Source organism: Cervus elaphus, chromosome 12, assembly GCF_910594005.1.
Source record: "Cervus elaphus chromosome 12, mCerEla1.1, whole genome shotgun sequence".
Taxonomy (NCBI): Eukaryota; Metazoa; Chordata; class Mammalia; order Artiodactyla; family Cervidae; genus Cervus; species Cervus elaphus.
In genome coordinates, this window is record NC_057826.1 from 63,328,088 (window position 1) to 63,351,864 (window position 23,777).

At 50.0% G+C, this 23,777-nt stretch overlaps 1 protein-coding gene across 2 annotated transcripts in view; it reads left to right on the forward strand.

Annotated features, from left to right (window-relative positions):
* PLA2G4E (phospholipase A2 group IVE) overlaps positions 1-23,777 on the forward strand; it is a 78,069-nt gene that overhangs the window by 45,020 nt on the left and 9,272 nt on the right. For both annotated transcript variants that reach the window (XM_043920963.1, XM_043920964.1), the window contains 11 exons: positions 4,664-4,800; positions 6,792-6,923; positions 8,221-8,261; positions 13,281-13,323; positions 13,836-13,896; positions 14,776-14,936; positions 15,363-15,446; positions 15,801-15,838; positions 17,891-18,026; positions 19,308-19,444; positions 21,979-22,201. In XM_043920963.1, the coding sequence (XP_043776898.1) occupies positions 4,664-4,800; positions 6,792-6,923; positions 8,221-8,261; positions 13,281-13,323; positions 13,836-13,896; positions 14,776-14,936; positions 15,363-15,446; positions 15,801-15,838; positions 17,891-18,026; positions 19,308-19,444; positions 21,979-22,201 (1,193 nt within the window). The remainder of the gene's footprint in view (positions 1-4,663; positions 4,801-6,791; positions 6,924-8,220; positions 8,262-13,280; positions 13,324-13,835; positions 13,897-14,775; positions 14,937-15,362; positions 15,447-15,800; positions 15,839-17,890; positions 18,027-19,307; positions 19,445-21,978; positions 22,202-23,777) is intronic.

A 23,777-nucleotide genomic window follows, 5' to 3' on the forward strand; every position in this document is an offset into this window, starting at 1 on the left:
AAGGACAAGCCAGGAGAAGGAGCCCGGGCTATTCAGAGGATGGATGAGAATCTAATGGCACCCTAGTCCTTGAGGCAGGGACTGCATGACCTCCCGAGGGCTTCTGTGCAGATGGCATAGGCGTGTTGGGGAAAGGCTGACAGCCTGCTGCAAAGCTGTCGCTGCAACACTGCAATGCCAGGATGAGTGCGGAGGTGGGGAAGGGAGGGCCCTACATCCCGGGAGAGAATAAAGGGACCAGGCAGGATTCAGACCCCGTCCCTGGCAGGGTGAGTGTCCAGAGCCCATGCCATCAGTTGCAGCCAGCATGGCTCCATTCCCAGGTCGGCCAGTGGGCCAGGGACTTCTTGGGCTTCTTGGGGCCTCCCAGGCCACCAGTAAGTGATGTGAGGAGCCTGGAAATGTCCCCTGGATCTGGAGCCTGGTTGCCTCTTGCCTTCATTTCCACGCCAGGGTGGGTCATCAGACACCTCACCCCACACCCCTTGGGGCCAAGTCACAACTTTCACATGCCTGCAGTGGCCTCACCTGCCTTGGCTCCTCTAGAGGTGGCTCTGTCCCCGCCCTGCGTGTCATGCGGGCCTCACACTCTTGGGCAGGCCTATACCTGTGCTCTCAGACCCTCCCACCATCCAGGGCCCTTCCTGTTACACCCATCACCTGCGGGCCCCAGGGGTGGAGGTGAGGTAGGGAGCAGGCAGCCAGAGAAACAGGCTAAGGTCTGGCCCACCACCTCCTCTCTCTCTTCCCACACATGCCTCTGGTACACAGGCTGCCCTTTGGGGATACCTGGTCCCCTTTGGAACATGTCTGTGTTTTCTTCATTTCCCTGAGGAACAGAATTGGGGGCAGTCATGGTGTCTGGGGGTGTCAGCCCAGGTCACACTGTATCTGGTTTCACAGTTGTCATGGGCTGGGTTCTGTTTCTGCCTCGCCTGGGTTGAGACTATCCTGACATCTTGCAGGTCCTGGGTCACCTTCGCCCCAAATCGTTCCTCCTGGCTTAGATAAAAAATGAGCTCCTCTCTGGTTCAGTCCTGTAAGAGGCGCCTAAGTCTCTAAGATTTCCAGGAGCCCCAAAGGGATGAGATTTGGGGGTGGATCCCTCATCAAGGAGCTGGGTCAGGGCTGCAAGAGAATTGGCCTGGAAATCTTGCCAGAGTTTTTATTCCTCTCGGGACGATAAATTAAAATTCAAACCAGCAGCCCAAGAGGTGTGAGGTGGGTGTCTCTAAGGAAGATAATGTTCTTGATATCAGTAGAGATGGTTAAGTCATCTTGGCCACCCACATTCCGGAAAAAGAGATATGTCATTCCGACAACCAAGCCCTTTTTCACTTCATGAGGAACAAAGGTTAGAACCAATGTGTGCTTAGGAAATTCCCCAAAGTTCTCAGAATTGGGTCATCCTTGCTTAAGCACTCTTAATTGCCACTACCTTAGAGTCAGCTCATGATGCCGCAGCTTGTCATCTGGGCTTGGCAGCCTCCCTCCACCATCCTCCCTCCCCAGGATTACCTCTCTTGGGCTGCACTCTCCTTCCCAACCTTAGAGGGGACAGGCAGAATGGCTCTCTGCAAAAGGACTGGAAAAAAAATTTATGGTTGACATGTGGGTGTCTGACCAATGCTGGCTCTTCCACGAGTTTTTTTTTTTTTTTTTTTTAATTTTAATTAGAGATTTAAGCCTTAGGTCAAAAATTCTGAGACTTCAGTGGATTTGTGTATGTTAGTCATTCCTTCAAGTCCAACTCTGCAACCCCATGGACTGTAAGCTACCAGGCTCCTCCGTCCAAGGGATTCTCTAGATAAGAATACTGGAGTGGGTTGCCATTTCCTTCTCCAGGGCATCTTCCCAACCCAGGGATCAAAACTGGGTTTCCTGCATTGCAGGCAGATTTGTTACCATCTGAGCCACCAGGGAAGCCCAGTGGATTTAATGGGACAATTTTAGGCATTGACTAGTGATCGAAAAGGAATCTTAGAGGAAAAGGGGCCTTTCCAGGGTTTGTGAAATCGTGCTAAGCAAGTGGGTGTAGGGTTGTGGGGTCCCTGCCTGCAGGCTCCCCCTGCATAGGAGACAGGCCAAGAGGAGGGGCCTTGGAGTCCAGGAAAAGTGAAGGGAGGGCCCAGGAGGGCTGAGCAGGTCCCCAGGGAGTCTCCCTTTGAACAGAGCCATTAGACATGCCAACTGATATATCTATCTATATCTGTGGTGACTCAGCCCAGAATTTCTGGGTTTACTGATATAGCCCAATAGCAGAAAGTTGGGGTTTTCTCTCATTCATTTAGTCACAAATATCCAGCGGTGCCAACACTGAGCTTCCCAGGGTTCAAGGGGTTGTGGAGACACATGCACCAACCTGTCCCTGTGGTATAGACTGGCCAGTGCTCCATCAGGAGAAGAGCAGAAGGCTCTGGGCTATGAGGGGCACCTGGCCCAGACTTGGGGGCTTAGGCAAGGCTTCCAGAGGGAGGTCCCTTCTGTAACCTGAAAGGGTGGAGGAAGGGTAGTGTGAAAGAGGAAGAGGAGGGTGTTCATGGCAAGACGGCATGGCCTTCTGAGACCTACAGGGCACTGGGTTTGGCTGGAGTTTAGAGTTTGAGTGTGAGCACATGCATGTAAGAGTGTGTGTGTGCATGCATGTGTGAATGCCTCTGTGTGTGTGTGTGTGTGTGTTTGTGGACAGGACGGGGCTAGGATGATAGGGAGAAGGATGTGAGGCTGGGGAAGTGGGAGGGGGTAGCCGTGCTGAGTGGGTGGGACTTCTTGAAAGCAGGGAGCCACTGAAGGATCTTAAACTGTGGAGTGACAAATGGGAAAAGAGCCCTTTGGTTTCTCTAGAGAGAAAAGAAGAGGGTGGGGCAGGACAGAAGACAGGGTTCCCAGTGGGGCAGTGATGAAGAGATGGCAGAGATGAAGATGGCCTGCACCAAGGCAGTGGCCATGCAAGTGGGGGGAAGTGGACAGGCTGGAGAACACTAAGAAGTTAAATCGACTCATGTGAGTCTAGTCAGGACACCTGAGTTCACAGTGAGGAGGAACAAGCTGGGCATGGAAGGAATGGTACAATGATGTCATCATTTTCTTTTGATTCTACTGTGTTTGGATTAATGATGATTATGACATTTAAAGACAGTGTTATCTCACCTCTATTTGATGGGCGGAAGGCCATGAATTCCAGTTCACTGAATGGTGAAAGATTAGCCTGAAAGATTAACCAGACAGAGGGGATGAAATCAGAAACCAGGGATGCTCATGATGCAAGCAAGTTATTAGGTCTGATGAAATTCTCAGTGTAGTAACAACATAGGACTAAGTCAGTCTGGTGGGGAGGGGTCACCCCTGGTTCCATTCTCACAGGACATTATTAATTATAATTAGGAACTAGTTTGGATCAGTCCTATCAGTACAGAACTCCCATCCGTGCCCTGCTTTATCATCTAGAAGAAGCTTCTCTAACACTGGAAACTGTATTGACTTTTCCCATTCTCTATGTATCTGGTGGGTGTCCTGGGAATTACCCCCAGCAGATTGCCAGAAGATTGACAAGGGCCATTGTGGAACCTCTTCCTCCCTCCTCCCAGGTGGAATGGTGTCAAGACGCTGGGTTTTCACCCTATTCCTATCTCTGTGCCATTTTTCGCCCTATGCCTGCCACTGCTCCAAAGAGAAAACCCAGGAGATCTTTAACTTTAGGAGAGCCTGTTGGGGTCACAGCCTTTGTCCTTCTCCTGAGCACGCACAGCATTACCACGTTCAGGTTGTTCTTTTGAATGAAAAATAAAGTATGTGGTCTTAGATATGAGGGTTTCTTGGGCCACACAGTCCATATGGGGAGACCAGTATAGATACAAAGAGCCCAGATGGGTGCGTCTGAGATGTTCAGTCACATGAAGTTTGCATTCCCTGTCCCTAGATCCTGCTGAATAGCCTGTTCTGCTCCAGGCTGTCCCCACTGGGCCTTGGGGCTGACTCCCAGCAGATGGTGTCCCTTCTAATCCTTGCTTCTCCGCAGCCCAGAGCTGAGCCTTACTTTGGCTTCCCTGGTGCCCTGGGCTAAGGCAAGAGATAAACTTGACCTCTGGGTGGCTAGTCCTTCAGATCGCCCCCTGGCAGAGAGACAACTGCCCAGTCATGTGTGTGTGTGTATGTTGTTTGCTCAGTCATGTCTGACTCTTTGTGACCCCATCAACTATAGCCCGCCAGGCTCCTCTGTCCATGGGATTCTCTAGGCAAAATACTAGAGTGGGTAGCTATTTCTTTCTCCAGGGGATTCTCCTGACCCAGAGATTGAACCCAGGTCTCCTGCATTGCAAGCAGATTTTTTACTGTTTGAGCCACCACGGAAGCCAAAAAAACTGCACAGTCACAGCCATACCTTGTCCCAAACCGACAAGAGCCAGGGTGTTTCTGAGAGGAGCCAGAGGCCATCTCCATTCTTAAGAACAGGCAGGGGGGCCTGTGTCCCCTCTGAACCTCTAGCCTGCAGTCCATGACCTTCTCAGGGTTCTGGGACAAAGGTCTCTGGAGAGTTAGGGCCGTGAGTCAAGAGGGGACCTGAAGCTGAGACAAGGCCTCACTCTGGCTTCTGCCTCCACACTCTCTCCTCCTCAGACCTGGGTTGGCTCCTCACCCCCTCACCCTTGTCTTCCTCGGACAGTGAGCCTGACAGACTGCTTCGTGAGCCTCTGGCTGCCCACCGCCAGTCAAAAGAGGCTGAGGACTAGGACCATCTCCAACTGCCGAAACCCAGAATGGAATGAAACCTTCAGCTTCCAGATCCAGAGCCAAGTGAAGGTGAGACGTGGGGACAGCACCTGCCCGCCCTGCCTGCAGGTCTGTTCCCTCCTTGCCTGCTTGTCCTCTTTGTTCGTGCGGCCTTCTCATGCCTATTTGTCTTTCTTTCTACCGATTTCTTGTCCTATGTCTCCCCACTCACCCACTCCTTTCTTCTGCCTGTCTCATTCTTGTCCCTCTGGGCATACTTATCCTTCTACCATCTTTCCTATTTCTCTGTCCCTCTCCCTAATTGTCACTGGAACTGTCTCCTGCCCCCAAATAGAGTGTGTTTCCAGAACATACGCCAAGCAGAAGGATACAAAGAGCCAATCTACTCAGTAGGTCCGAGGCCAGTCTAATCCCAAACAGAGGGCTTTCACTGTTGTAAATCCTTTTTGAATGGCTAATTTACTTCTAATGCCTTGGGTGTGTGCTCTTTAATTTGTTGAGTTGCTGATTCACGGTACAGGCCTTCTTCAGATATATGTGACTCTACATGGAGTTCACATCTCCTATGGGAGAGTCCTGTCCTGAACGTCCTGAGTTGTGACAGCTGCCCCAGGGTGCCCTTCAGATAAATTTACCCTCATCATGGAGGCATCAAGAGCCAGTCCTGAGGCATCTGAGGCTTGACAGCTCCATCCAGCTTACCACTTTCATATTTTAGGAGTGCATCTCCTTTTTTAGCTCATGACATATCCGTTTTGTTTTCAAGTAGAGTTTTATATTTATTGTCTTAAAAATGACTTTTCTATCATATATTTTTGGTGAGAAAGGGGGAGTTTCGGTATGAGCTATGCCATCTTGAAACCAGAATTTGTGTTTCTTTTTTCTGTAGATCTGGGGCCTCTGGGTTGGTTCTAGGACACACCTGGTTTCCTTTTCTTCCTTTTTTTTTGGCCACACCATGTGGCATGTAGCATCTTAGCTCCCTGACCATGAATTGAACTCACGCCCCCTGCACTGGGAGCACCAAGTCTTAACCACTGGACCACCAGTGACATCCCGCACCTGGTATCTAGCAATTATAAAGTCAACAGATCCCACTCATTGGGAAGCCCCAGAACCATCTCAAGTCCACTAGATAGGGACCAAAGAGGCAAATCCAGCCCCAACCTACATCTCCCAGGATCCTTGGAACAAGAGGCCTCAGAGGCTAATCCAGAGGCTAATCTTAGTTACCTAAGTCATCTCAGAGTTCAGTCAGATGACAGGGTAAGCTGCTCCACCCTTGACCTTCTGCTTGGAGACCACCCATGAGACCTCACTTAGGGACTGATGAGCCAAAGAATAGAGCTCCAACACTTCACCCCAACCCAATCAAAGCCTCTGTAATCTTTGCCACACCACTCCACCTGGAATGTGAAAATGTAATGGTGTCCCTGAACTGGGTTTTCTGTACCAAAGGAACTGTCTTCAGCTCCTGGGTCCCAGCACTGGATACATGCTATATCTTGGCAAATATCTTGCTTGCTGTGTCCTTCCATCTTCCCCCATGTGAAATGAAATCCCTCACACTTCACAGGCCCCTGCCAAGCTTACAAAAGAGCAAAATTCCCCAGTAGGAGAATCAGAGAAGAAGGGCAGGAAGGCCTCAGACAGTTGCAAAGGAGGGAATAGACACTTTTCTCCCTTAATCCAGGGCTTCCTTGGTGGCTCAGACGGTAAAGAATCTGCTTGCAATGTGGGAGACCTGGGTTCGGTCCCTGGGTTGGGAAGATCCCCTAGAGAAGGGAATGAATGACTGAATGAAGAATTCTCCAGTATTCTTGCCTGGGAAATCACATGGATAGAAGAACCTGGTGGGGTACAGTCCAAAGGGTCAGACACAACTAACACTTTCATTTTTCCCTTTATTCATGTCCCTACAAACGTCCCTCACACCTGAGCTATGCTCGCCCCCATCCCTCAGACCCACCTACTCACCAGGACTGAGGTCAGGCCCCTCATCCTGAGAATGGGTGGATGCAGCCTCGGTGACCAGACTCACACCCTCCCTTCTCCCCTAGAATGTTCTAGAGCTGAGCGTCTGTGATGAAGACACAGTGACACCTGATGACCATCTCTTGACAGTTCTCTATGACCTCACCAAGCTCTGCTTCCGAAAGAAAACCCATGTGAAGTTCCCGCTCAACACAGAGGTGGGTGTGGGTGCCCTGGCCCTCAGCCTCCTGCCTCGCGAGGGGAAGCTGGTTATTCCTAAGATGATGTTTTATGGGATCTTCTCTCTGTAGCCAAGTGGAGAGAAGATAGTGCTACTGTGCAAATCCCAGCGCTTTGGCTTGCTGGCTGTGCAACCTGTAGATTTAATTCCTCTGAGTTCTATTTCCTTGTCTCTTCCGATAATAATATCTACCATACAGGGTCACTGAGAGGCTTAAACGGGAATACATAATTAAGGCACCTAGCACTGTTCAGTGGCTAGGTGGCTCAGTGGTAAAGAATCCACCTGTCAATGCAGGAAATACAGGTTTGATCCCTGGGTTGGGAAGATCCCCTGGAGAAGTAAATGGCAACCCACTCCAGTATTCTTGCCTGAAAAATCCTATGGACAGAGGAGCCTGGTGGGCTACAGTCCATGGGGTTGCATCGCAAAGGGTCAGACACAACTGAGCAGCTAAAACAACAACAAGCCCGATTCAGAGTACTAAATGGAGATGTAGTAAATGTTGGTTCCCTTCTTCACTCAGAGCCCTGCTACTGGGATGGCCCCAGGGGACAGAGGACAGACAAGGCAAACGAGGGCAAATCTGCAGAAAGGCCCAGGATGTTATTGATTCACCCAATAAACATTTGAGTGCCCTATGGGAGAGGGGAGCCTGGTGGGCTGCAGTCCATGGGGTCACAAATAGTCAGACATGACTAAGTGACTAACACACACACAGACACACACACACAGGGCAGGCACTGTTCCAGGCACCTGGACGCTTCAGGGGACGAGCATCCCTGAGCTCGCCTGGCTCATGCTCCATGGAGGAAATTAAGGTCCCATGAGATCATGACTTCCTGAAGTTACCCAGCAAGAGATGCAAAGCAGAAGATGAAAGCAGAGGCCCCTAGCCTTCAGAGTTGGGCTTGCCGGGGGCAGCATCTCAGCTCTCCCTTGCTCCAAACAGTGAGCCTGTTGGGAAAGCCGGAGAACGATGGAAGCTGGAGGGAGAAGATGAAAGGCAAAGGGATTTACCTTCTGGGGCTGAGGGTCAGCTCCATATCCTGACCTCCTCTGGGTGGTCAGTGATGTTCATGATAAAAAGACTTGGGGACAGAGAAAAGGGGGACAAAAAGAGTCAAGAGCAGCTGCCCCCACTCTAAGACAGCAGGACCACCAAATGGGATGGACATGGACATGTCCGCAGGGTCTCCTGGGGTAGCAAGGATCCTGGTATAGAGAGAAGTGCAGACACAGCTCACAACTGCAGTCTCTTCCTCACCCTGCAGGGCATGGAGGAGCTGGAAGTGGAGTTCCTGCTGGAGGAGAGGTGAGTAGGACCCAGCCCCCAGGCTTCCACCAAGGTCCGGACCCCAAAGCAGCTTCTGCGCACAGGCATTGCACCTTCTTCCTGCAGTCCCCCCTCTTCCACTTCCACCCCTGACGCCCCTCAAATGCATCGGAATCACTTGGGAATTCCTAAATAGTGTAGGTGCCTGGGCTCCACCCCTTCTCATCCAGGTCTGCTGATATCAGTGCTTCTTTAAAGATCTAGTACTCTGACCAATTCATCTGCCTCAGCAGCTAGCTCCCCAGCATTTCTGAGAGTGGCTCCTGGGAAGACTTCCTGCCACCATGAGGATGGGGCTTTCCCGAGGTCAGGCTAAGAAAGACATCAGGACTAAGGTGTCTCCTCCTGGACCCAGAACTGTTAGAACAAACTCCCCCCAAACCCGGGGCTGAAGCAGAAACTGTGCCCCTCTGCAGCCAACTCCAACTCTGGAACCAAGTCAAGGGGAAGCTCAGGGCCAAGGTTTGGGATTATTTCTCATCATTTCCAACTAAGAAAAAGATCCAGGCTCCTAGGGGTATGACTATGCTGTGGACTCACATGGACCTGGGTCACAGAGTTGGAGTGTGGGAAGAAGGGGATGAACAGAGAGGAAGGAAGGGAAGGGGCAGTGAGGAAGGGCCCCTTCCTGGAGGGGACAAGCCTGCCCTGGGACAGCAGGGTACCTCGTGATTGGGTGGCTGGCTTCTTAGCCCTGGCAGGACTGAGTCCCCTGGACTTAGAATCAGCCCAGGAACAGGGGGACAATGAGAGGAAGGAATTAGAACAGAGGGCTTGTCAAGTCCCAAGCAGAGAATCCTATGTGTAGGGGGTCTTGGGACTGAAGTGCCTTATTAAAATCAACTTAAAATTAAAATTTAGTTTGGCAAGTTAAAATCAAGTTCATTTGTTTCACATTAAAGAAAACCTGAGCTCTCTCCTTTGGTTTTTGGTTTGATAGGACTTTTAGGGGAAAATGCGTTCCTTGAGTGAATTAGCAAGTGGAGGAACTACGTCAGAATAAGGGTTGACATGGAGACACAGTACTTTTGGGCTTAGGTTGACAAGGGAGGCTGTGGACTTCCCTAGACTAACTGTAACCATGAAGCTCTCTCAGATTTGTAACAGACGGACATTTCACACTCACAAGGCCCCTCTCTGGCTGAGTCAGAACTATTTGTTAATGCACACATTAAAGCACAGAAGGGAGGAGGGGTCAGTTTTGCTACCAGAACTGTTCACATCTGTTCTAGGTGGTGGGCTCCAGCCTTTTCTTGCAACCTGTTTATCCTTATAACTCTATGCAGTTGCGTCTGGTTGGACACAAAGAACAGTTATCCTTTAAGTGAGGAAAAAAAAGGAAACTCTTCTACTCCCTCTATCCTATAAATCTTTATTTCTGGATATTTTATTTAAAATGTATGCCAGTTTTCTCCTTGCCAATTCCTAAGGCTTCTTAAGCCAGCATTTTTCACAACCACTAAGAAGGTTCTGCTATCTCCTTATTGGCCCTATAAAGGCTCTTTGTCCCCTTTGTGAGAAATCAGTCAAGAATGACATGATTTAGAGAACAGACTTGTGGTTGCCAAGGGTGGCTGGGAGACTGGGGGAGGGTTGGATTGGAAATTTAGGATTTGTCGATGAAAACTAGTATGTATAGAATGGATAAACAACAAAGTCCTACTATATAGCTTAGGGAATTAAATATCCTATGATAAACCATAATGGAAAAGTATATGAAAAAGAATAGCATATACTTCAGTATATGGCAAACCACTTCAGTATTCTTGCTTTGAGAACCTCATAAACAGTATGAAAAGGTAAAAAGATATGACACTGAAAGATGAACTCCCCAGGTCAGTAGGTGCCCAGTATGCTACTGGAGAAGAGTGGAGAAGTAACTCCAGAAAGAATGAAGAGATGGAGCCAAAGCGAAAACAACACCCAGTTGTGGATATAACTGGTGATAGAAGTCAAGTCCGATGCTGTAAAGAACAATATTGCATAGGAATCTGGAATGTTAGGTCCATGAATCAAGGTAAATTGGAAGTGGTCAAACAGGAGGTGGTAAGACTGAACATCGACATTTTAGGAATCAGTGAACTAAAGTGGACTGGAATGGGTGACTAATTAAGATGACCATTATATCTGCTACTGTGGGCAAGAATCCCTTAGAAGAAATGGAGTAGCCCTCATAGTCAACAACTGCAGTACTTGGGTGCAATCTCAAAAACGATAGAATGATCTCTATCTGTTTCCAAAGCAAACCATTCAATATCACAGTAACTCAAGTCTATGCCCCAACCAGTAACACTGAAGAAGCTAAAATTGAACAGTTCTAGGAAGACCTACAAGACCTTCTAGAACTAATACCCCAAAAAAATGTCCTTTTCATCGTGGGGGACTAGAATGCAAAACTAGGAAGTCAAGAGATACCTGGAGTAACAGGCAAGTTTGGCCTTGGAGTACAAAATGAAGCGGGGCAAAGTCTAACAGAGTTTTGCCAAGAGAACACACTGGTCATAGCAAACACCCTCTTCCAACAACACAGCAAACGACTCTACACATAGACATCACCAGGTGGTCAATACCGAAATCAGATTGATGATATTCTTTGCAGCCAAAGATGGAGAAGCTCTATACAGAAGCAAAAACAAGACTGGTAGCTGACTGTGGCTCAGATCATGAACTCCTTATTGCCAAATTCAGACTGAAATTGAAGAAAGTAGGGAAAACCACTAGACCATTCAGGTATGACCTAAATAAAACCCCTTATGATTATACAGTGGAAATGACAAATTGATGCAGGGGATTACCTGAAGAACTATGGATGGAGGTTCATGACATTGTACAGCAGGCAGTGAACAAGACTATCCCTAAGAAAAATAAATGCTAAAAGGCAAAATGGTTGTCTGAGGAGGCTTACAAATAGCTGAGAAAAGAAGAGAAGTGAAAAGCAAAGGAGAAAAGGAAAGATATACCCATTTGAATGTAGAGTTCCAAAGAATAGCAAGGAGAGATAAGAAAGCCTTCCTCAGTGATCAGTGCAAAGAAATAGAGGAAAACAGTAGAATGGGAAAGACTAGAGATCTCCTCAAGAAAATTAGAGATACCAAGGGAACATTTCCTACAAATATGGGCACAATAAAGGACAGAAATGGTGTGGACCTAACAGAAGCAGAAGATATTAAGAAGAAGTGGCAAGAATACACAGAAGAACTGTAGAAAAAAGATCTTCATGACCCAGATAACCATGATGGTGTGATCACTCACCTAGAGCCAGACATCCTGGAATATGAAGTCAAGTGGGCCTTAGGAAGCATCACTATGAACAAAGCTAGTGGAGGTGATGGAATTCCAGCTGAACTTTTTTAAATCCTAAAAGATGATGCTGTGAAAGTGCCTCACTCAATATGCCAGCAAATTTGGAAAACTCAGCAGTGGCCACAGGACTGGAAAAGGTCAGTTTTCATTCCCATCCCAAAGCAAGGCAATGCCAAAGAATGCTCAAACTACCACATGATTGCAGTCATCTCACACGCTAGCAAAGTACTGCTCAAAATCTCGAAGCCAGGCTTCAACAGTACATAAGCCAAGAACTTCCAGATGTTCAAGCTGGATTTAGAAAAGGCAGAGGAACCAGAGATCAAATTGCCAACATCTGCTGGATCATCAAAAAAAAATAAGAGAGTTCCAGAAAAACATCTATTTCTGTTTTATTGACTATGCCAAAGCCTTTGACTGTGTGAATAACAACAAATTGTGGAAAATTCTTAAAGAGATGGGATATACCAGACCACCTTACCTGCCTCCTGAGAAATCCATATGCAGGTCAAGAAGCAACAATTAGAACTGTACATGGAAGAAGGGACTGGTACCAAATTGGGAAAGAAATACATCAAGGCTGTGTATTGTCACTCTGCTTATTTAACTTCTATGCAGAGTACATCGTGCGAAATGCAGAGCTGGATGAAGCACACGCTGGAATCAAGATTGCTGGGAGAAATATCAATAACTTCAGATATGCAGATGACACCACCTTTATGGCAGAAAGTGAAGAAGAACTAAAGAGCCTCTTGATGAAAGTAAAAGAGGAGAGTAAAAAAAGTTGGCTTAAAACTCAACATTCAAAAAACTAAGATCATGGCATCCAGTCCCATCACTTCATGGCAAATAGATGGCAAAACAGTGGAAACAGTGACAGGCTTTATTTTTGGGGGCTCCAAAATCACTGCAGATGGTGACTGCAGCCATGAAATTAAAAAACACTCCTTGGAAGAAAAGCTATGACCAACCTAGACAGCATATTAAAAAGCAGAGACATTACTTTGTCAACAAAGGTCTGTCTAGTCAGAGCTATGGTTTTTCCAGTAGTCATGTATGGATGTGAGAATTGGACTATAAAGAAAGCTGAGGGCCAAAGAATTAATGCTTTTGAACTGTGGTGTTGGAGAAGACTCTTGAGAGTCCCTTTGACTGCAAGGAGATCCAACAAATTGATCTTAAAGGAAATCAGTCCTGAATATTCATTGGAAGGACTGATGCTGAAGCTGAAACTCCAATCCCTTGGCTACCTGATGTGAAAAACTGACTCATTGGAAAAGACCCTGATGCTATGAAAATTGAAGGTGGGAGGAGAAGGGGACGACAGAAGATGAGATGGTTGAATGGCATCACCGACTCAATGGACATGAGTTTGAGCAAGCTCCGGGAGTTGATGATGGACAGAATGGAGTTGGTGATGATGATGGAGTTGGTGATAGAGTTGGTGATGGACAGGATGGAGTTGGTGATGGCATGCTGCAGTCCATGGGGTTGCAAAGAATTGAACACGACTGAACGATAACTGAACTGATTTGAAAAAGAATATATACATAGGTGTGTGTATAACTGAATCACTTTGCTATACAGTGGAAATTAACACAATGTTGTAACTCAGCTATACTTCAATAAAATAGGTTTTGGAAAAAAAAAAAAAGAATGACAAGACTGACCAGGAGTTCTCATTTTGTTTTTCAGCCCCTCTCCACCTGAGAGCCTCATCACGAACGGCGTGCTGGTGGTAACTGTCCTTCCAGTCTCCTGTGGCTCTAGGGCCACCTGTGGCTGCTGCTCTCAGAGAACACAACTGTGGGAAGGAAAACCAGGCCCAACGGGAACCCTTGCCCCAGAGCCCACTAGGAGGCAGGCTAACTGAAGCCAGACAAAGGGAGCCAGGTCATGGTGGGGGCAGCAGCTGGCTCCTGCTCCTGGGGAGAAAATATCTGGGCCATCACCCCATCTTCCACAACCATGTCCTAGGAACCCCCCAATAAAAGCACCCACTAGTCTGCAGCCTCCTCCCAGAATCAGTCTTGTCCCATTTCCCCCCAACTCCAATCCCTAAAAACATAAGTTCAGAAGTTAGAAGCTTCCCATAATTAGGCTGTTAGTACAGCCATTTTAATTCAATGCAGCTAAAGCGTCAGGATTCAAGGAGCTCTCTCCCCGCAAGATCAGTCTCTGGGAATGCGTGGCCTGGTAGAGCATCCCGGGCAGCTTGGGCTCAAAATGACCCCCCTTCCTTTGTTTCAGTCTCGACAAATGTCCTGCCTGGAGGTTTGTGCAGAATCCAGGAGGCCAAAGAAGAGGAAAAGTGAGCCCTTCGACCGCTTCTGCCTGCTGGGGGGTGGGAGGGAGGAGCAGTGCTGTTCTGACTCTGTCAGCATCAGAGTGGCCGCTCCATGGCCGCCCTAAGCTCGATGGGGAACCCAAAGCTTGGCTGAGTCCTCGGGATCATCTTACCCTCAGGGGTCGTGAGCCCCTGTCCCCCTCCACTGCCCTAAAAGGAGGCTGCTCTTCCGGGCCCCCAGGTGACCCTCAGAGCTTCCCAGCCTGGCCAGGGCCCTGGGCCAGGGATCAAGGGCACAGCACTGCCTATTTGCCCATACTGATCTGCGCTGCAGCCTGTCAGACCGGGGATTACCTGGGTCTAGCGTGGTGGTCAGCACACAAGGCAGGCAGGGCCCCTCTAGATGCACCGCTTCCTCTCATCAGACTCCAGTTCATAGAGTTCTAGCATCTTGTAGCTGACAGAGACCTAACATCCACAAGTACAAGACCCTCCAGTTCAGCGCTGCATCTCATCCCCCCACTCAAGCCCTGCCTGGAAAGAGGAGAGCCTCAGAGCCCCACAGGCGGGGGGTGGGGGGGAGGAAGAGGCTCTACCCCCAACTGGCAGAAAGGGGGCTGCTTCCAGTGCAGTGGGAGGGTGATTTGGGGGCACCTTGCAGAGAAGAAGGAGGATTAGTCCAGAGGACTCAGCATCTCAGATCTCACGCACAAGCCTGGTGAAGTGTAGGTTCCAGGGCCCTGCCCCGCCCTTCAGAACAAGGCCCTGGGGCATTTTAACCAGTGCCTTGGTCATTCTAAACCCCTATCCCGGGTGCCTCCAGCTAGGCCTTTTAGTGGGCCACGTGAGGGTGGGGAGCAAGAGGCTTCCTGGGGGTCTCAGCCCTCTCGTCCTCTCTTCCAGAGAAGGACTTCCTGGTGACAGTGACGGAGTCCTTCGAGCACACCCAGCGCATCTCACCCGGCCTGGAGCCCTGCGGCTCAAACCTCGCCTACTTCCAGTACCCCAAGCACTTCCAGCCCGAGGTGCACGTGGAGTTGCCCAAGAGCCCGTGGATCTGTGAGGTAGGGGCTGCAGAAGTATGTTGGGGATGGGGGGCTGGGAGAGGTGTGGGGGGTAGGGGCTGGGAGAGGTGTCGGGGGTAGGGGCTGGGAGAGGTGTGGGGGGTAGGGGCCTGGGAGAGGTGTGGGGCATAGGGGACTGGGAGAGGTGTGGGGGGTAGGGGGCTGGGAGAGGTGTGGGATATCGGGGACTGGGAGAGGTGTGGGGGGTAGGGGCTGGGAGAGGTGTGGGGGGTAGGGGACTGGGAGAGGTGTGGGGGGTAGGGGGCTGGGAGAGGTGTCGGGGGTAGGGGCTGGGAGAGGTGTGGGGGGTAGGGGCCTGGGAGAGGTGTGGGGCATAGGGGCCTGGGAGAGGTGTGGGGCATAGGGGCCTGGGAGAGGTGGGCAACGGGAGGAGCCCCTCCCCTCACACACCTGCCCTCCTCCCAGCTCTGCTGCTGCGCCCGCCAGAAGGACCCTGTGTGCCAGTCGCTCCATTGCCTCCCCGACGGCGAGGCGGTGACCTTGCCTGTGGTGAGCGCCTGGGTCTGGGAAGCAGCCCAGCTTAGCCTGGAGCTCCTGCGACAAGGAGATGGGGAGAGCCTGGGGGGCCGTGGAGGAGGACGATTCCTGGTGGGGTAGAGGAGTCTTGTGGGGTAGGAGACTGCTGGGCTGCAGTGTGGAGCCAAAGACAGTGTGTGGAGGCTGAGTCCAGGATGGTGGGGAGGGTCATGTCCAGAAGAGAACACGTGTGTGCACCCACAAGCACACGCATATGTCCGGAGGCAGGTCGGGGTGGACAATGTGGTGAGTCTCCACTTCTTTGGTTGGAAACTCTTGGCTCTAAACTGGTCATCCCTGACAAACTTTTCATCTTTCACTTCCCAGAATGAGAACTGTGAATTACACATGAAGTCTACACCCTGGTAAAGTACCCTTTTTCTGTCTGTCCCTCTGACTCATTTCTCTTTAAGGATGTGGTATCTTGTGGTTTTGTGTATGAAAAGATGTGTATCTTTTCATAGGCTTATAGGCCATTCGTGTATCTTCTTCAGAGAAATATTTATTCAAATCTTTTGCCCATTTTAAAGTGAGCGATTTGCCTTTTATTGTTGACTTGTAAAATTTCTTTGTATATTCTAGATACAAGCCCCTTGTCAGATACATGACTTCTAAATATTTTTTCCTATTCTGAAGATTGTCTTTCACATTCTTCATAGTGTTCTTTGAAGCACAGAAAATTTCAGTTTTGGTGAATTTCAGTGTATGTATGTTTTTCCTTTGTCACCTGTGCTGTTGGTGTCATATTTAAAACACCATTGCCTAATCCAAGGATGAAGATTCACTCCCATGTTTTCTTTTAAGAGTTTTATAGTCTTAGCTCTCACATGTGAGTCTATGATTGATTTTGAGTTAACTTGTATATATGTGAATATATATGTATATATTGTGAAATAGGGGTCCAACTTCACTCTTGGACTCCTGGCATGTGGATATCCATTGTCCCAGCATCATTTGGTGAAAAGATGGTTCTTTCCCTTTTGAATTGTCTTGGCACCCTTGTTGAAGATCACGTGACTGTTGCTTCCAGTTACAGTCTGACAGCTATTTTGTCCTCAGTCAAGTTATTAAGCCCCTCTAAGTCTCTCCTTTTTTTTTCATCTGCAAATTACAGCAATACCAAGGGCACGGTCCATGGTTGGGTTGATTTGAGGATCCAGTGAGATAACACGTGTGAGGAAATCAGTGATCTGAGAAGTGGGACAGTCCGAAAATATCAACTAATGTTATTATTATTGCTGTTTGATTATTCATTCCTTGTTGAGACCAAGGGAAAATTTCCTGACAGCTGTGTCTGCAGGCCTGTACTAGACACAAACGGAATGGATGGGACAGTCCCCAGATTCTGCCTTCAAGGAGATATGACCTTGTTAATTACACAGGTCACTAAGACTCAGGTCAGAAATTGTCAAGGTTCATCAGCCTGGGGACTTGGAGGATGCAAGGGATGTTGGTGAACAGAGGAAGGAGGCTCAGGACCCACACTGCTCCTGGACTCTGGGAGCCAACAGACCCTTCGAGAAAGTAGCAGGAGGTGAGGCTGGACAGATCAGGTGGGGCTTGGATGCCAGGCCATAAGCCTGGACTTGCTCAGGTCAGGGATATGATAAAAAGAGGACAAGTGTTTGGACATGCTTCTTCGGCCCCACCCGCCTTGTAGACCTGTAGGGGTGACAGGATTACAGCAAGAGTGTGAAGGAGGAGTCTTACTCTGGGAGCAGAAAGGAATATGAGCGCCATGAGAAAGAACAGGGCCTTGTTTATCCAGCTCAGGAGAGCCCTTATGGTACAGCCTTATTCAGAAGTGTGTGTGTGAGTATGTATGTGTGTGCTCAGTCATGTCTGACTCTTTGAAACCCCAAGGACTGCAGTCCTCCAGGCTCCTCTGTCCATGGGATTTCCGAGGCAAGAATACTAGAGTGAGTTACCATTTCCTCCTCCAGGGGATCTTCCTGACCCAGGGATTGAACCCACATCTCTTGTATTGGCAGGTTCTTTACCACTGACCACCTGGGAAGCCCTTGCCTTGTTCAGAGGGATTGGCCAAAAGGGTCTCAAGGACCCTTGTCACCATGTCTGGCCTCAGGCTCTAGAAGGTGCCTGGGGAACGCCTTCCAGCACTTTCCAGAACTCATTGAGAAAGCATAGGGTTCAATGAATACCTAATAGTGTTAAGTACCTGCTCACAGTGCACCAGTTAAGGTTTTGAGTGCTTTACATTTGGTGGCTCATTAAGTGTTGGTAATCAAGCACGATTAGCCCCATTTTACAGATGAGAAAGCAGAGGCCCAAGGTCACAGAGGTGACACCTGGCAGAACCAGGCCTCAAACCTAGGTCCAACTGACCCTAAAGCCATGTCTTCTCCATGAAGATGGAATCTACAGGCCCGCTCAGCCAAGGTCCTCTGTCCCCATAGTTCCCAGGCGCTGGATGTGCGGCTGGGCTTCAGCCTGTGCCAGGCAGAACTGGAGTTCCTGCAGAAACGAAGGGTGGTGGTGGCCCAGGCGCTGAAGGAGGTGCTGCAGCTGGAGGAGGATCTGCGGGCAGATGAGGTGGGTGAGCGGAGGTCCACTCCAAGTCAAACCTGTCCTTCCAAACAATGCCTGCCGGCTGCGCTCTGCAGTCCCTCCCATGCCCCGGGGCGGCACTGCCTTTCCCGTGGTCCTTAGTGCCAAGGTTCCAGGTGCCCAAGTGAGGGCTGTGCTTCATCACTGTAGGATGATTCAGTTGTGCATTCACAGGGGCAGGAAGGGTAGAGTAGAAGGAAAGGAAGGAGCCCAGCAGCTCCTCCCCTGCCCTGACCTCCCAGGACAATGAGTGATGTCCTAGCTACACGGGGCCATGTGGCCTCCTTTTTCCAGCCAGGGAAACCTTGAGAGCTCCCCTAGCTCACACATGCCACACACCTCCTCCATAAGCTGTAGGCCCTTCATGCTTTAATTCTCCCTTCCCCCAAACGTGTGTGCATATGTGCACACACACACACAGAATGAACCGCAGTCGGGGACTGAAGAGAAGCAGCTTTTGCGTGCAGGGCCAGTTTCTGTGCATACAGCAGACGACACTGCCTCTGTGCCCTCTGCAATCTCCCTGGTGTGGGCTGAGGCCCACACTCCCCTGAGCAGCAGTCAGCCCTCCGAGACTTCCCCTTCTGAGGCTAACCACTGGTGTGGACAGAGACCTCGTCACTTAGGACGGCTGTGACGGGGCTTCGGCTGACAGTAGTTCTCACAGTCCCCACTCAAGTGAAAACAAAGCGAGTCTTGGTAAAGACCCCACACCTCCCTCTCCCATCTGTAGGGAAACACACCAAGGGCATCTTAAACCTATGTAAGCCCACAGGTGACAACCTTGCTCCTTCCCAAATCAAAAATCCATCGATTCCTGCTCCTACACATACGGTTTATTCTGAGCACATATCATGTGCCAAGCCTGGCCTTGGTGCTCTAACATCAAGTCCCGTTATAGCAGATACTGATTTACAGCCATTAAAGAATCACACACTGGTTGGATTTTTGAGCAAGTCACCCAGCCCTCTGGCCCCAGTTCATCCTCTGTTAACTGAGGGCTAGATTCACAGTGCTAAGAGCTCCTATGTGACTTTCTGATTTACCAAGCCTGACACCAACCATTGGGTTTAGAGCTAAGGTCCAGCTCTAAACCTACCAAGTAGCCTGACACTCTGTGAAAACAGTTTTCAGTTTACTCAATTCCCCCTGCCCCTGCTCTCTATAGCCTGCTTTTCCTCCTCCACTGTTCTTTCTAAGCTCCTGTCACTCCAAGTCTTCTCCTGTCCAGCCTCATCCCAACAGCCTGCTTCCATGTGCCCCCAGGTCCCGCTGATAGCCATCATGGCCACTGGGGGTGGAACAAGATCTATGACCGCCATGTATGGCCACCTGCTGGCGCTGCAGAAGCTGAACATCCTGAACTGCGCCAGCTATATCACCGGCCTATCTGGGGCCACCTGGTAAGGAGTCAGGGACCAGTGTCTGGTGAAGCCAGAGCAAGCAGCCAACAGGTTGGCCAGGAGGAGGGGGTCTCTGGTGAAGCTCCTCCACCCCAAGATAGAGTGACTCATGACACCTGTCACCACTAACAGCTGCATGACCTTGGGCATACAGCTTAACTTCTCCGAGTCTCATTTTCTGTAGCTGTAAAGTGGGGATAGTAACAGCTCTGACCTCGTGGGGTTGTTGCGAGATGCTCTCCCAGGACTGGGTACACAAAGGACATGTGTTGGCCATGGCTCCATTTGCTACAGCAGGGGCCCAGGAGTGTGGTGGACAACAATGAGTGAACTGATGCTGCCACCGACCCCATCCTGCCGGGGAGAGGCAGCTGTCCTCTTTCAGACCGACCGTGCAAGTCTCCTGGGGTGGGTGGAGCTCGCCCCGCTGCTCTGGCTGCCCACATTGCGGCCCAGCCCGCCCGTATGTGCTCCCTCTGCCCCGTGGGCTGCCTGGGGCTCCCGGCTCCTCACTCTTGCCGGTGAGCAGTAATGTGAGCCCTCAGCTCTGCCACAGGAGAGGCTGACACGAGGACAGCTTCTCCACAGATGCCTGTGGCGGGGAGCAGGGCATAAAAATGTTTGAATTTCTTTTAAAATCAGGAAAAATAAAAAGAAGCTCTAGGTTGAAGAAAACATTTTAATAAATAATATTACTAAATTTGTCTTTACACAACAGTCATAAAAGGTAATTTTTTTTTTACTACTTTTTATGGTGGAAGGGGCCCACCAAAGTCATGATGCAGCCCTGGTCTAGGGTGACCCAGGCCTCATGACAGCCCAGAACCTCTCAGCCAGGGTTGTGTCTTATTCTGTGGGAACTAGTAAGCCCCAGAACCTTCCAGGCCCTAAACTGTGCCCCTCATCCTGGAGGACTCTGGGTAGCTTTCAATTGAGTGGACAGATGTGAGGAAAGCTAAGGGTTCCTGGTATACCAGAGGCCCTGAGGCTTCAGCCCAGAGGGGACAGAGGATAGCTGACAATTACCGGCATTGCCTCTACACCGAGTCCCAGGGAGACTGTTTCCCATGAACCCTCTCATTTCTTCTTAGCAAGAAGACTATGAGGAAGATGTTGCCATTATGCTCATTTTACAACTGGAGAAAGGAAGGGATTGGCTCAAGGTCACTCAGCTAATGAGTGGTTGAGCTGGGATTTCAACCCGGGTTAGGTCCAGGGCCTACATTCTCAATCCTCACTGATAAACTGCTGCCCGTGGGAAGTGAGCTAAGGAATAGACCTGCTTGCATCAAAGTAGAGGACTGTCTGCCTCCTCCTGGCCTACCTCTGGATCAGGCAGGAAACCCAGGGGAACCCAGGCCGTGCTGGGGTGGGGGTGGGGTGTCTCTTGGCCTGGGAAAGCGCTGGGAAGGAGTTTTTAAAAAACAAAATCAATCCTTTGCAACATCTTTGAAAGCTTTTTAAAAGTATAAAAGTAACTGCGTGAAATTAATGGAGAACAGGGTACTTTTTTGTTGAAGAAATCTCCTGAAGGCAGAGGCCACAGCTCAGACAGTTGGGCAGCTGTGGGCCAGATCCCCATGGGGAGAGGGACCTGGGTGCTGTCCTGACCTAGGCTGAAGAGAGCTGTGTCCGGGCCAAGCAGAGGCAGACAGAGGCAAAGCCCCAGGGCTGGGGGATCTCCATCTTTGTTCTACTCCTCCCCACTGCCCACATTGAAGAAGAAAAAGGGGAAATGAATCTTTAGCTGGCATCATAATTATAGAAATTAATGTGACAGAATAGAAAGAGTCTAGAACTTGGAATCTGCCAACCCTGGGGTCAGTTGTGCTAGTGGTAAAGAACTTGTCCATCAATGCAGGAGATGTAAGAGATGCAGGTTTGATCCCTGGGTTGGGAAGATCCCCTGGAGGAGGGCATGGCAACCCACTCCAGTATTCTTGCCTGGAGAATCCCATGGACAGAGGAGCCTGGTGGACTATAGTTCACAGGGTTGCAAAGAGTCAGACACAACTGAAGCGACTTAGCACACACAAACCCAAGGCCAAATGTTGGCCCCACCACTCTATGGCCCACCACTTACTTCGGGCCAGGTACTGTCCTCACCATTTTACATTAATTCATGTCATCCTCATAGTAACACTGTGAGGTAGGTACAGTTATCATCATTCTCCCCAAGTCCACACAGATGGGGAAACTGACGTGAGGAGCAAGTAGGTAACTTGCCCAGATCACACAGCTGGTGAGTGGCAAAATCTAGTTTTGAACCCAGGCAGACCTGGGCCCAGAATCCTCACTGTTAAACAATGTACTTCACCTGGCACAAGACAGGTAGTCAAGAAATGGCAGCAATTGTGACGCTGAGTAAGAGACTGTTCTCCCCTTCCCCGCCAGGCCTCACCCCCTTTCCTCCAGGCTCCTCTCCTGGCAGGTGAGGGTTTCCCATGACCTGTGCACCTTCTTTCCTCCCAGAGCCCAGGGTCCATCAGACCAGGCCTGGCTCAGCTCTATCAGCCATGCCTGTCTCTCTCCAGGACCATGGCCACCTTGTACCGTGACCCTGACTGGTCCTCCAAAAACCTGGAGCACGCCATCTTTGAGGCACGGAGGCACGCGGTCAAGGACAAGATGCCTGCCTTGTTCCCAGACCAGCTCCTCAAATTCCAGGAGGAGCTCCAGCAGCGCAGGCAGGAAGGCTACAAGGTCACCTTCACAGACTTCTGGGGCCTGCTGATTGAGGCCTGTCTGGGAGATGAGGTAGGTGCTCAGCTTCCCTGGGGGCCCAACCTGCCCGGGGCTGATGCCCAGCCTTCTGCCTTCATCAGGGCATCGGGAGATATGTCACAGTGTGAGGGAGTTAGACCTGCGTGTGGGTGCATCCTTGGGCTGTAAGAAGCTTGAGGCATCAGAAAGCATGATGGAGGAAGACGGTGGGATTGTCTTCCCACATCCTTTTAAATATGACAGGCCCTCCCCTGGGGGTGGCTTTGGTGCAACCCTGCAGAGAGGCAGCTTTCCTCTGAGAACCTGTGAGAGAAAATGGGGAGGGAGCTGTCAGACTGTGATACAAGCCTGACCCCAAGTGGAAGAGAGAGGGAAGAAAGGCTGGGTGGAAGCATCCTAGCCCACTATGTGGTCCCTTGGAGAGTCCTGACTCAGGATCCCTGCTGCACTCAGTCATGGCCTGGGCCCCTTCTCGTGGCTACCACACAGAGGATGAGCTCAGGGAGGTTCCTTCCAGCTCTGCTACCCAATGATCTGAGCAATGTGTGCTCATGAAGAGAACCTACTTGGACTAAGACCCAGTTGCTATGAGAGCCGTGTCTGCCATGGTGGGGCAGTCGGATGCCCATGGGATGCTGTGGACCCAGACATTGCAGTGAGCTCAGCTACCACCTGGACACTTCTGACAGCATGGGCCCCAGGGAGGAACCAATTTTGGCTGTTGCTTGACGCCAAAATAGGGCTTCCCACCTAATTTCTATTCAGGCCTAGGACTGTCTGCCCCATTCCCGAAGGTGTCTGAAGAGTTCTGAATTCAAATAAGAACTTGCCAGAAGGAAGAGGGACAGCAAATTATTTTCTAGTAGACCCCCTCTTCCATAAAACACAGAAAATTTGAGCAACCAAGGATGGCCCAAATCTCATCTTCAACATTCATTCATTCCCTCATTCATTCTCTCAACAAAATTAAGAACCTCCTGCAACTGGGGCCCTTACAGCTTTCAGTGGATCCCTGCCCCTTTTGATAACCCACCATCTACTCTGTCCCCATGATGGAAAAGGGCAGGCAGAGGCTGAGGGTGTCGGCTTTTGGTTTCCAGCAGGACAGGGTTTGAATTCTAGCTCTGCTCTGTGCTATTCCTTGAATGGGGATTTCATCACTAAGTGGTAGTTAGTATTTCTAACAGTGGTTACTGTCCCATGTGTTGAGGAGGAATGTGCCAAGGCCTTTGACATTAGAAGTCTGAGCATCATCCAGGGTTTGGTGCGGGAAGGAGCCGAGGTTTCCAGGAAAGCAAGTCTAGGGCTGAAGGGAGGAGGCCTCTGCTCTTCCACTCTGTCCAAAGCAGGGGCCCCTTTCCCTCAGGACCCCTTGACAGTGAGTGTGGACTGGGCTCTTCCCTGAGTCTGCAATGTCTTCTCCTTCCAGGATGGTCAGCTCCGTGGTACCTGCATCTCTGGGCCCAGTTGTGATAGGTATCCTGTTGGCCTTTCAAAGGAGGCTTTCATCAGTCCTTCCAATCAACCCTGAATATTCATTGGAAGGACTGAGGCTGAAGCTGAAGTTCCAATACTTTGGTCACCTGATGCAAAGAGCCGACTCATTGGG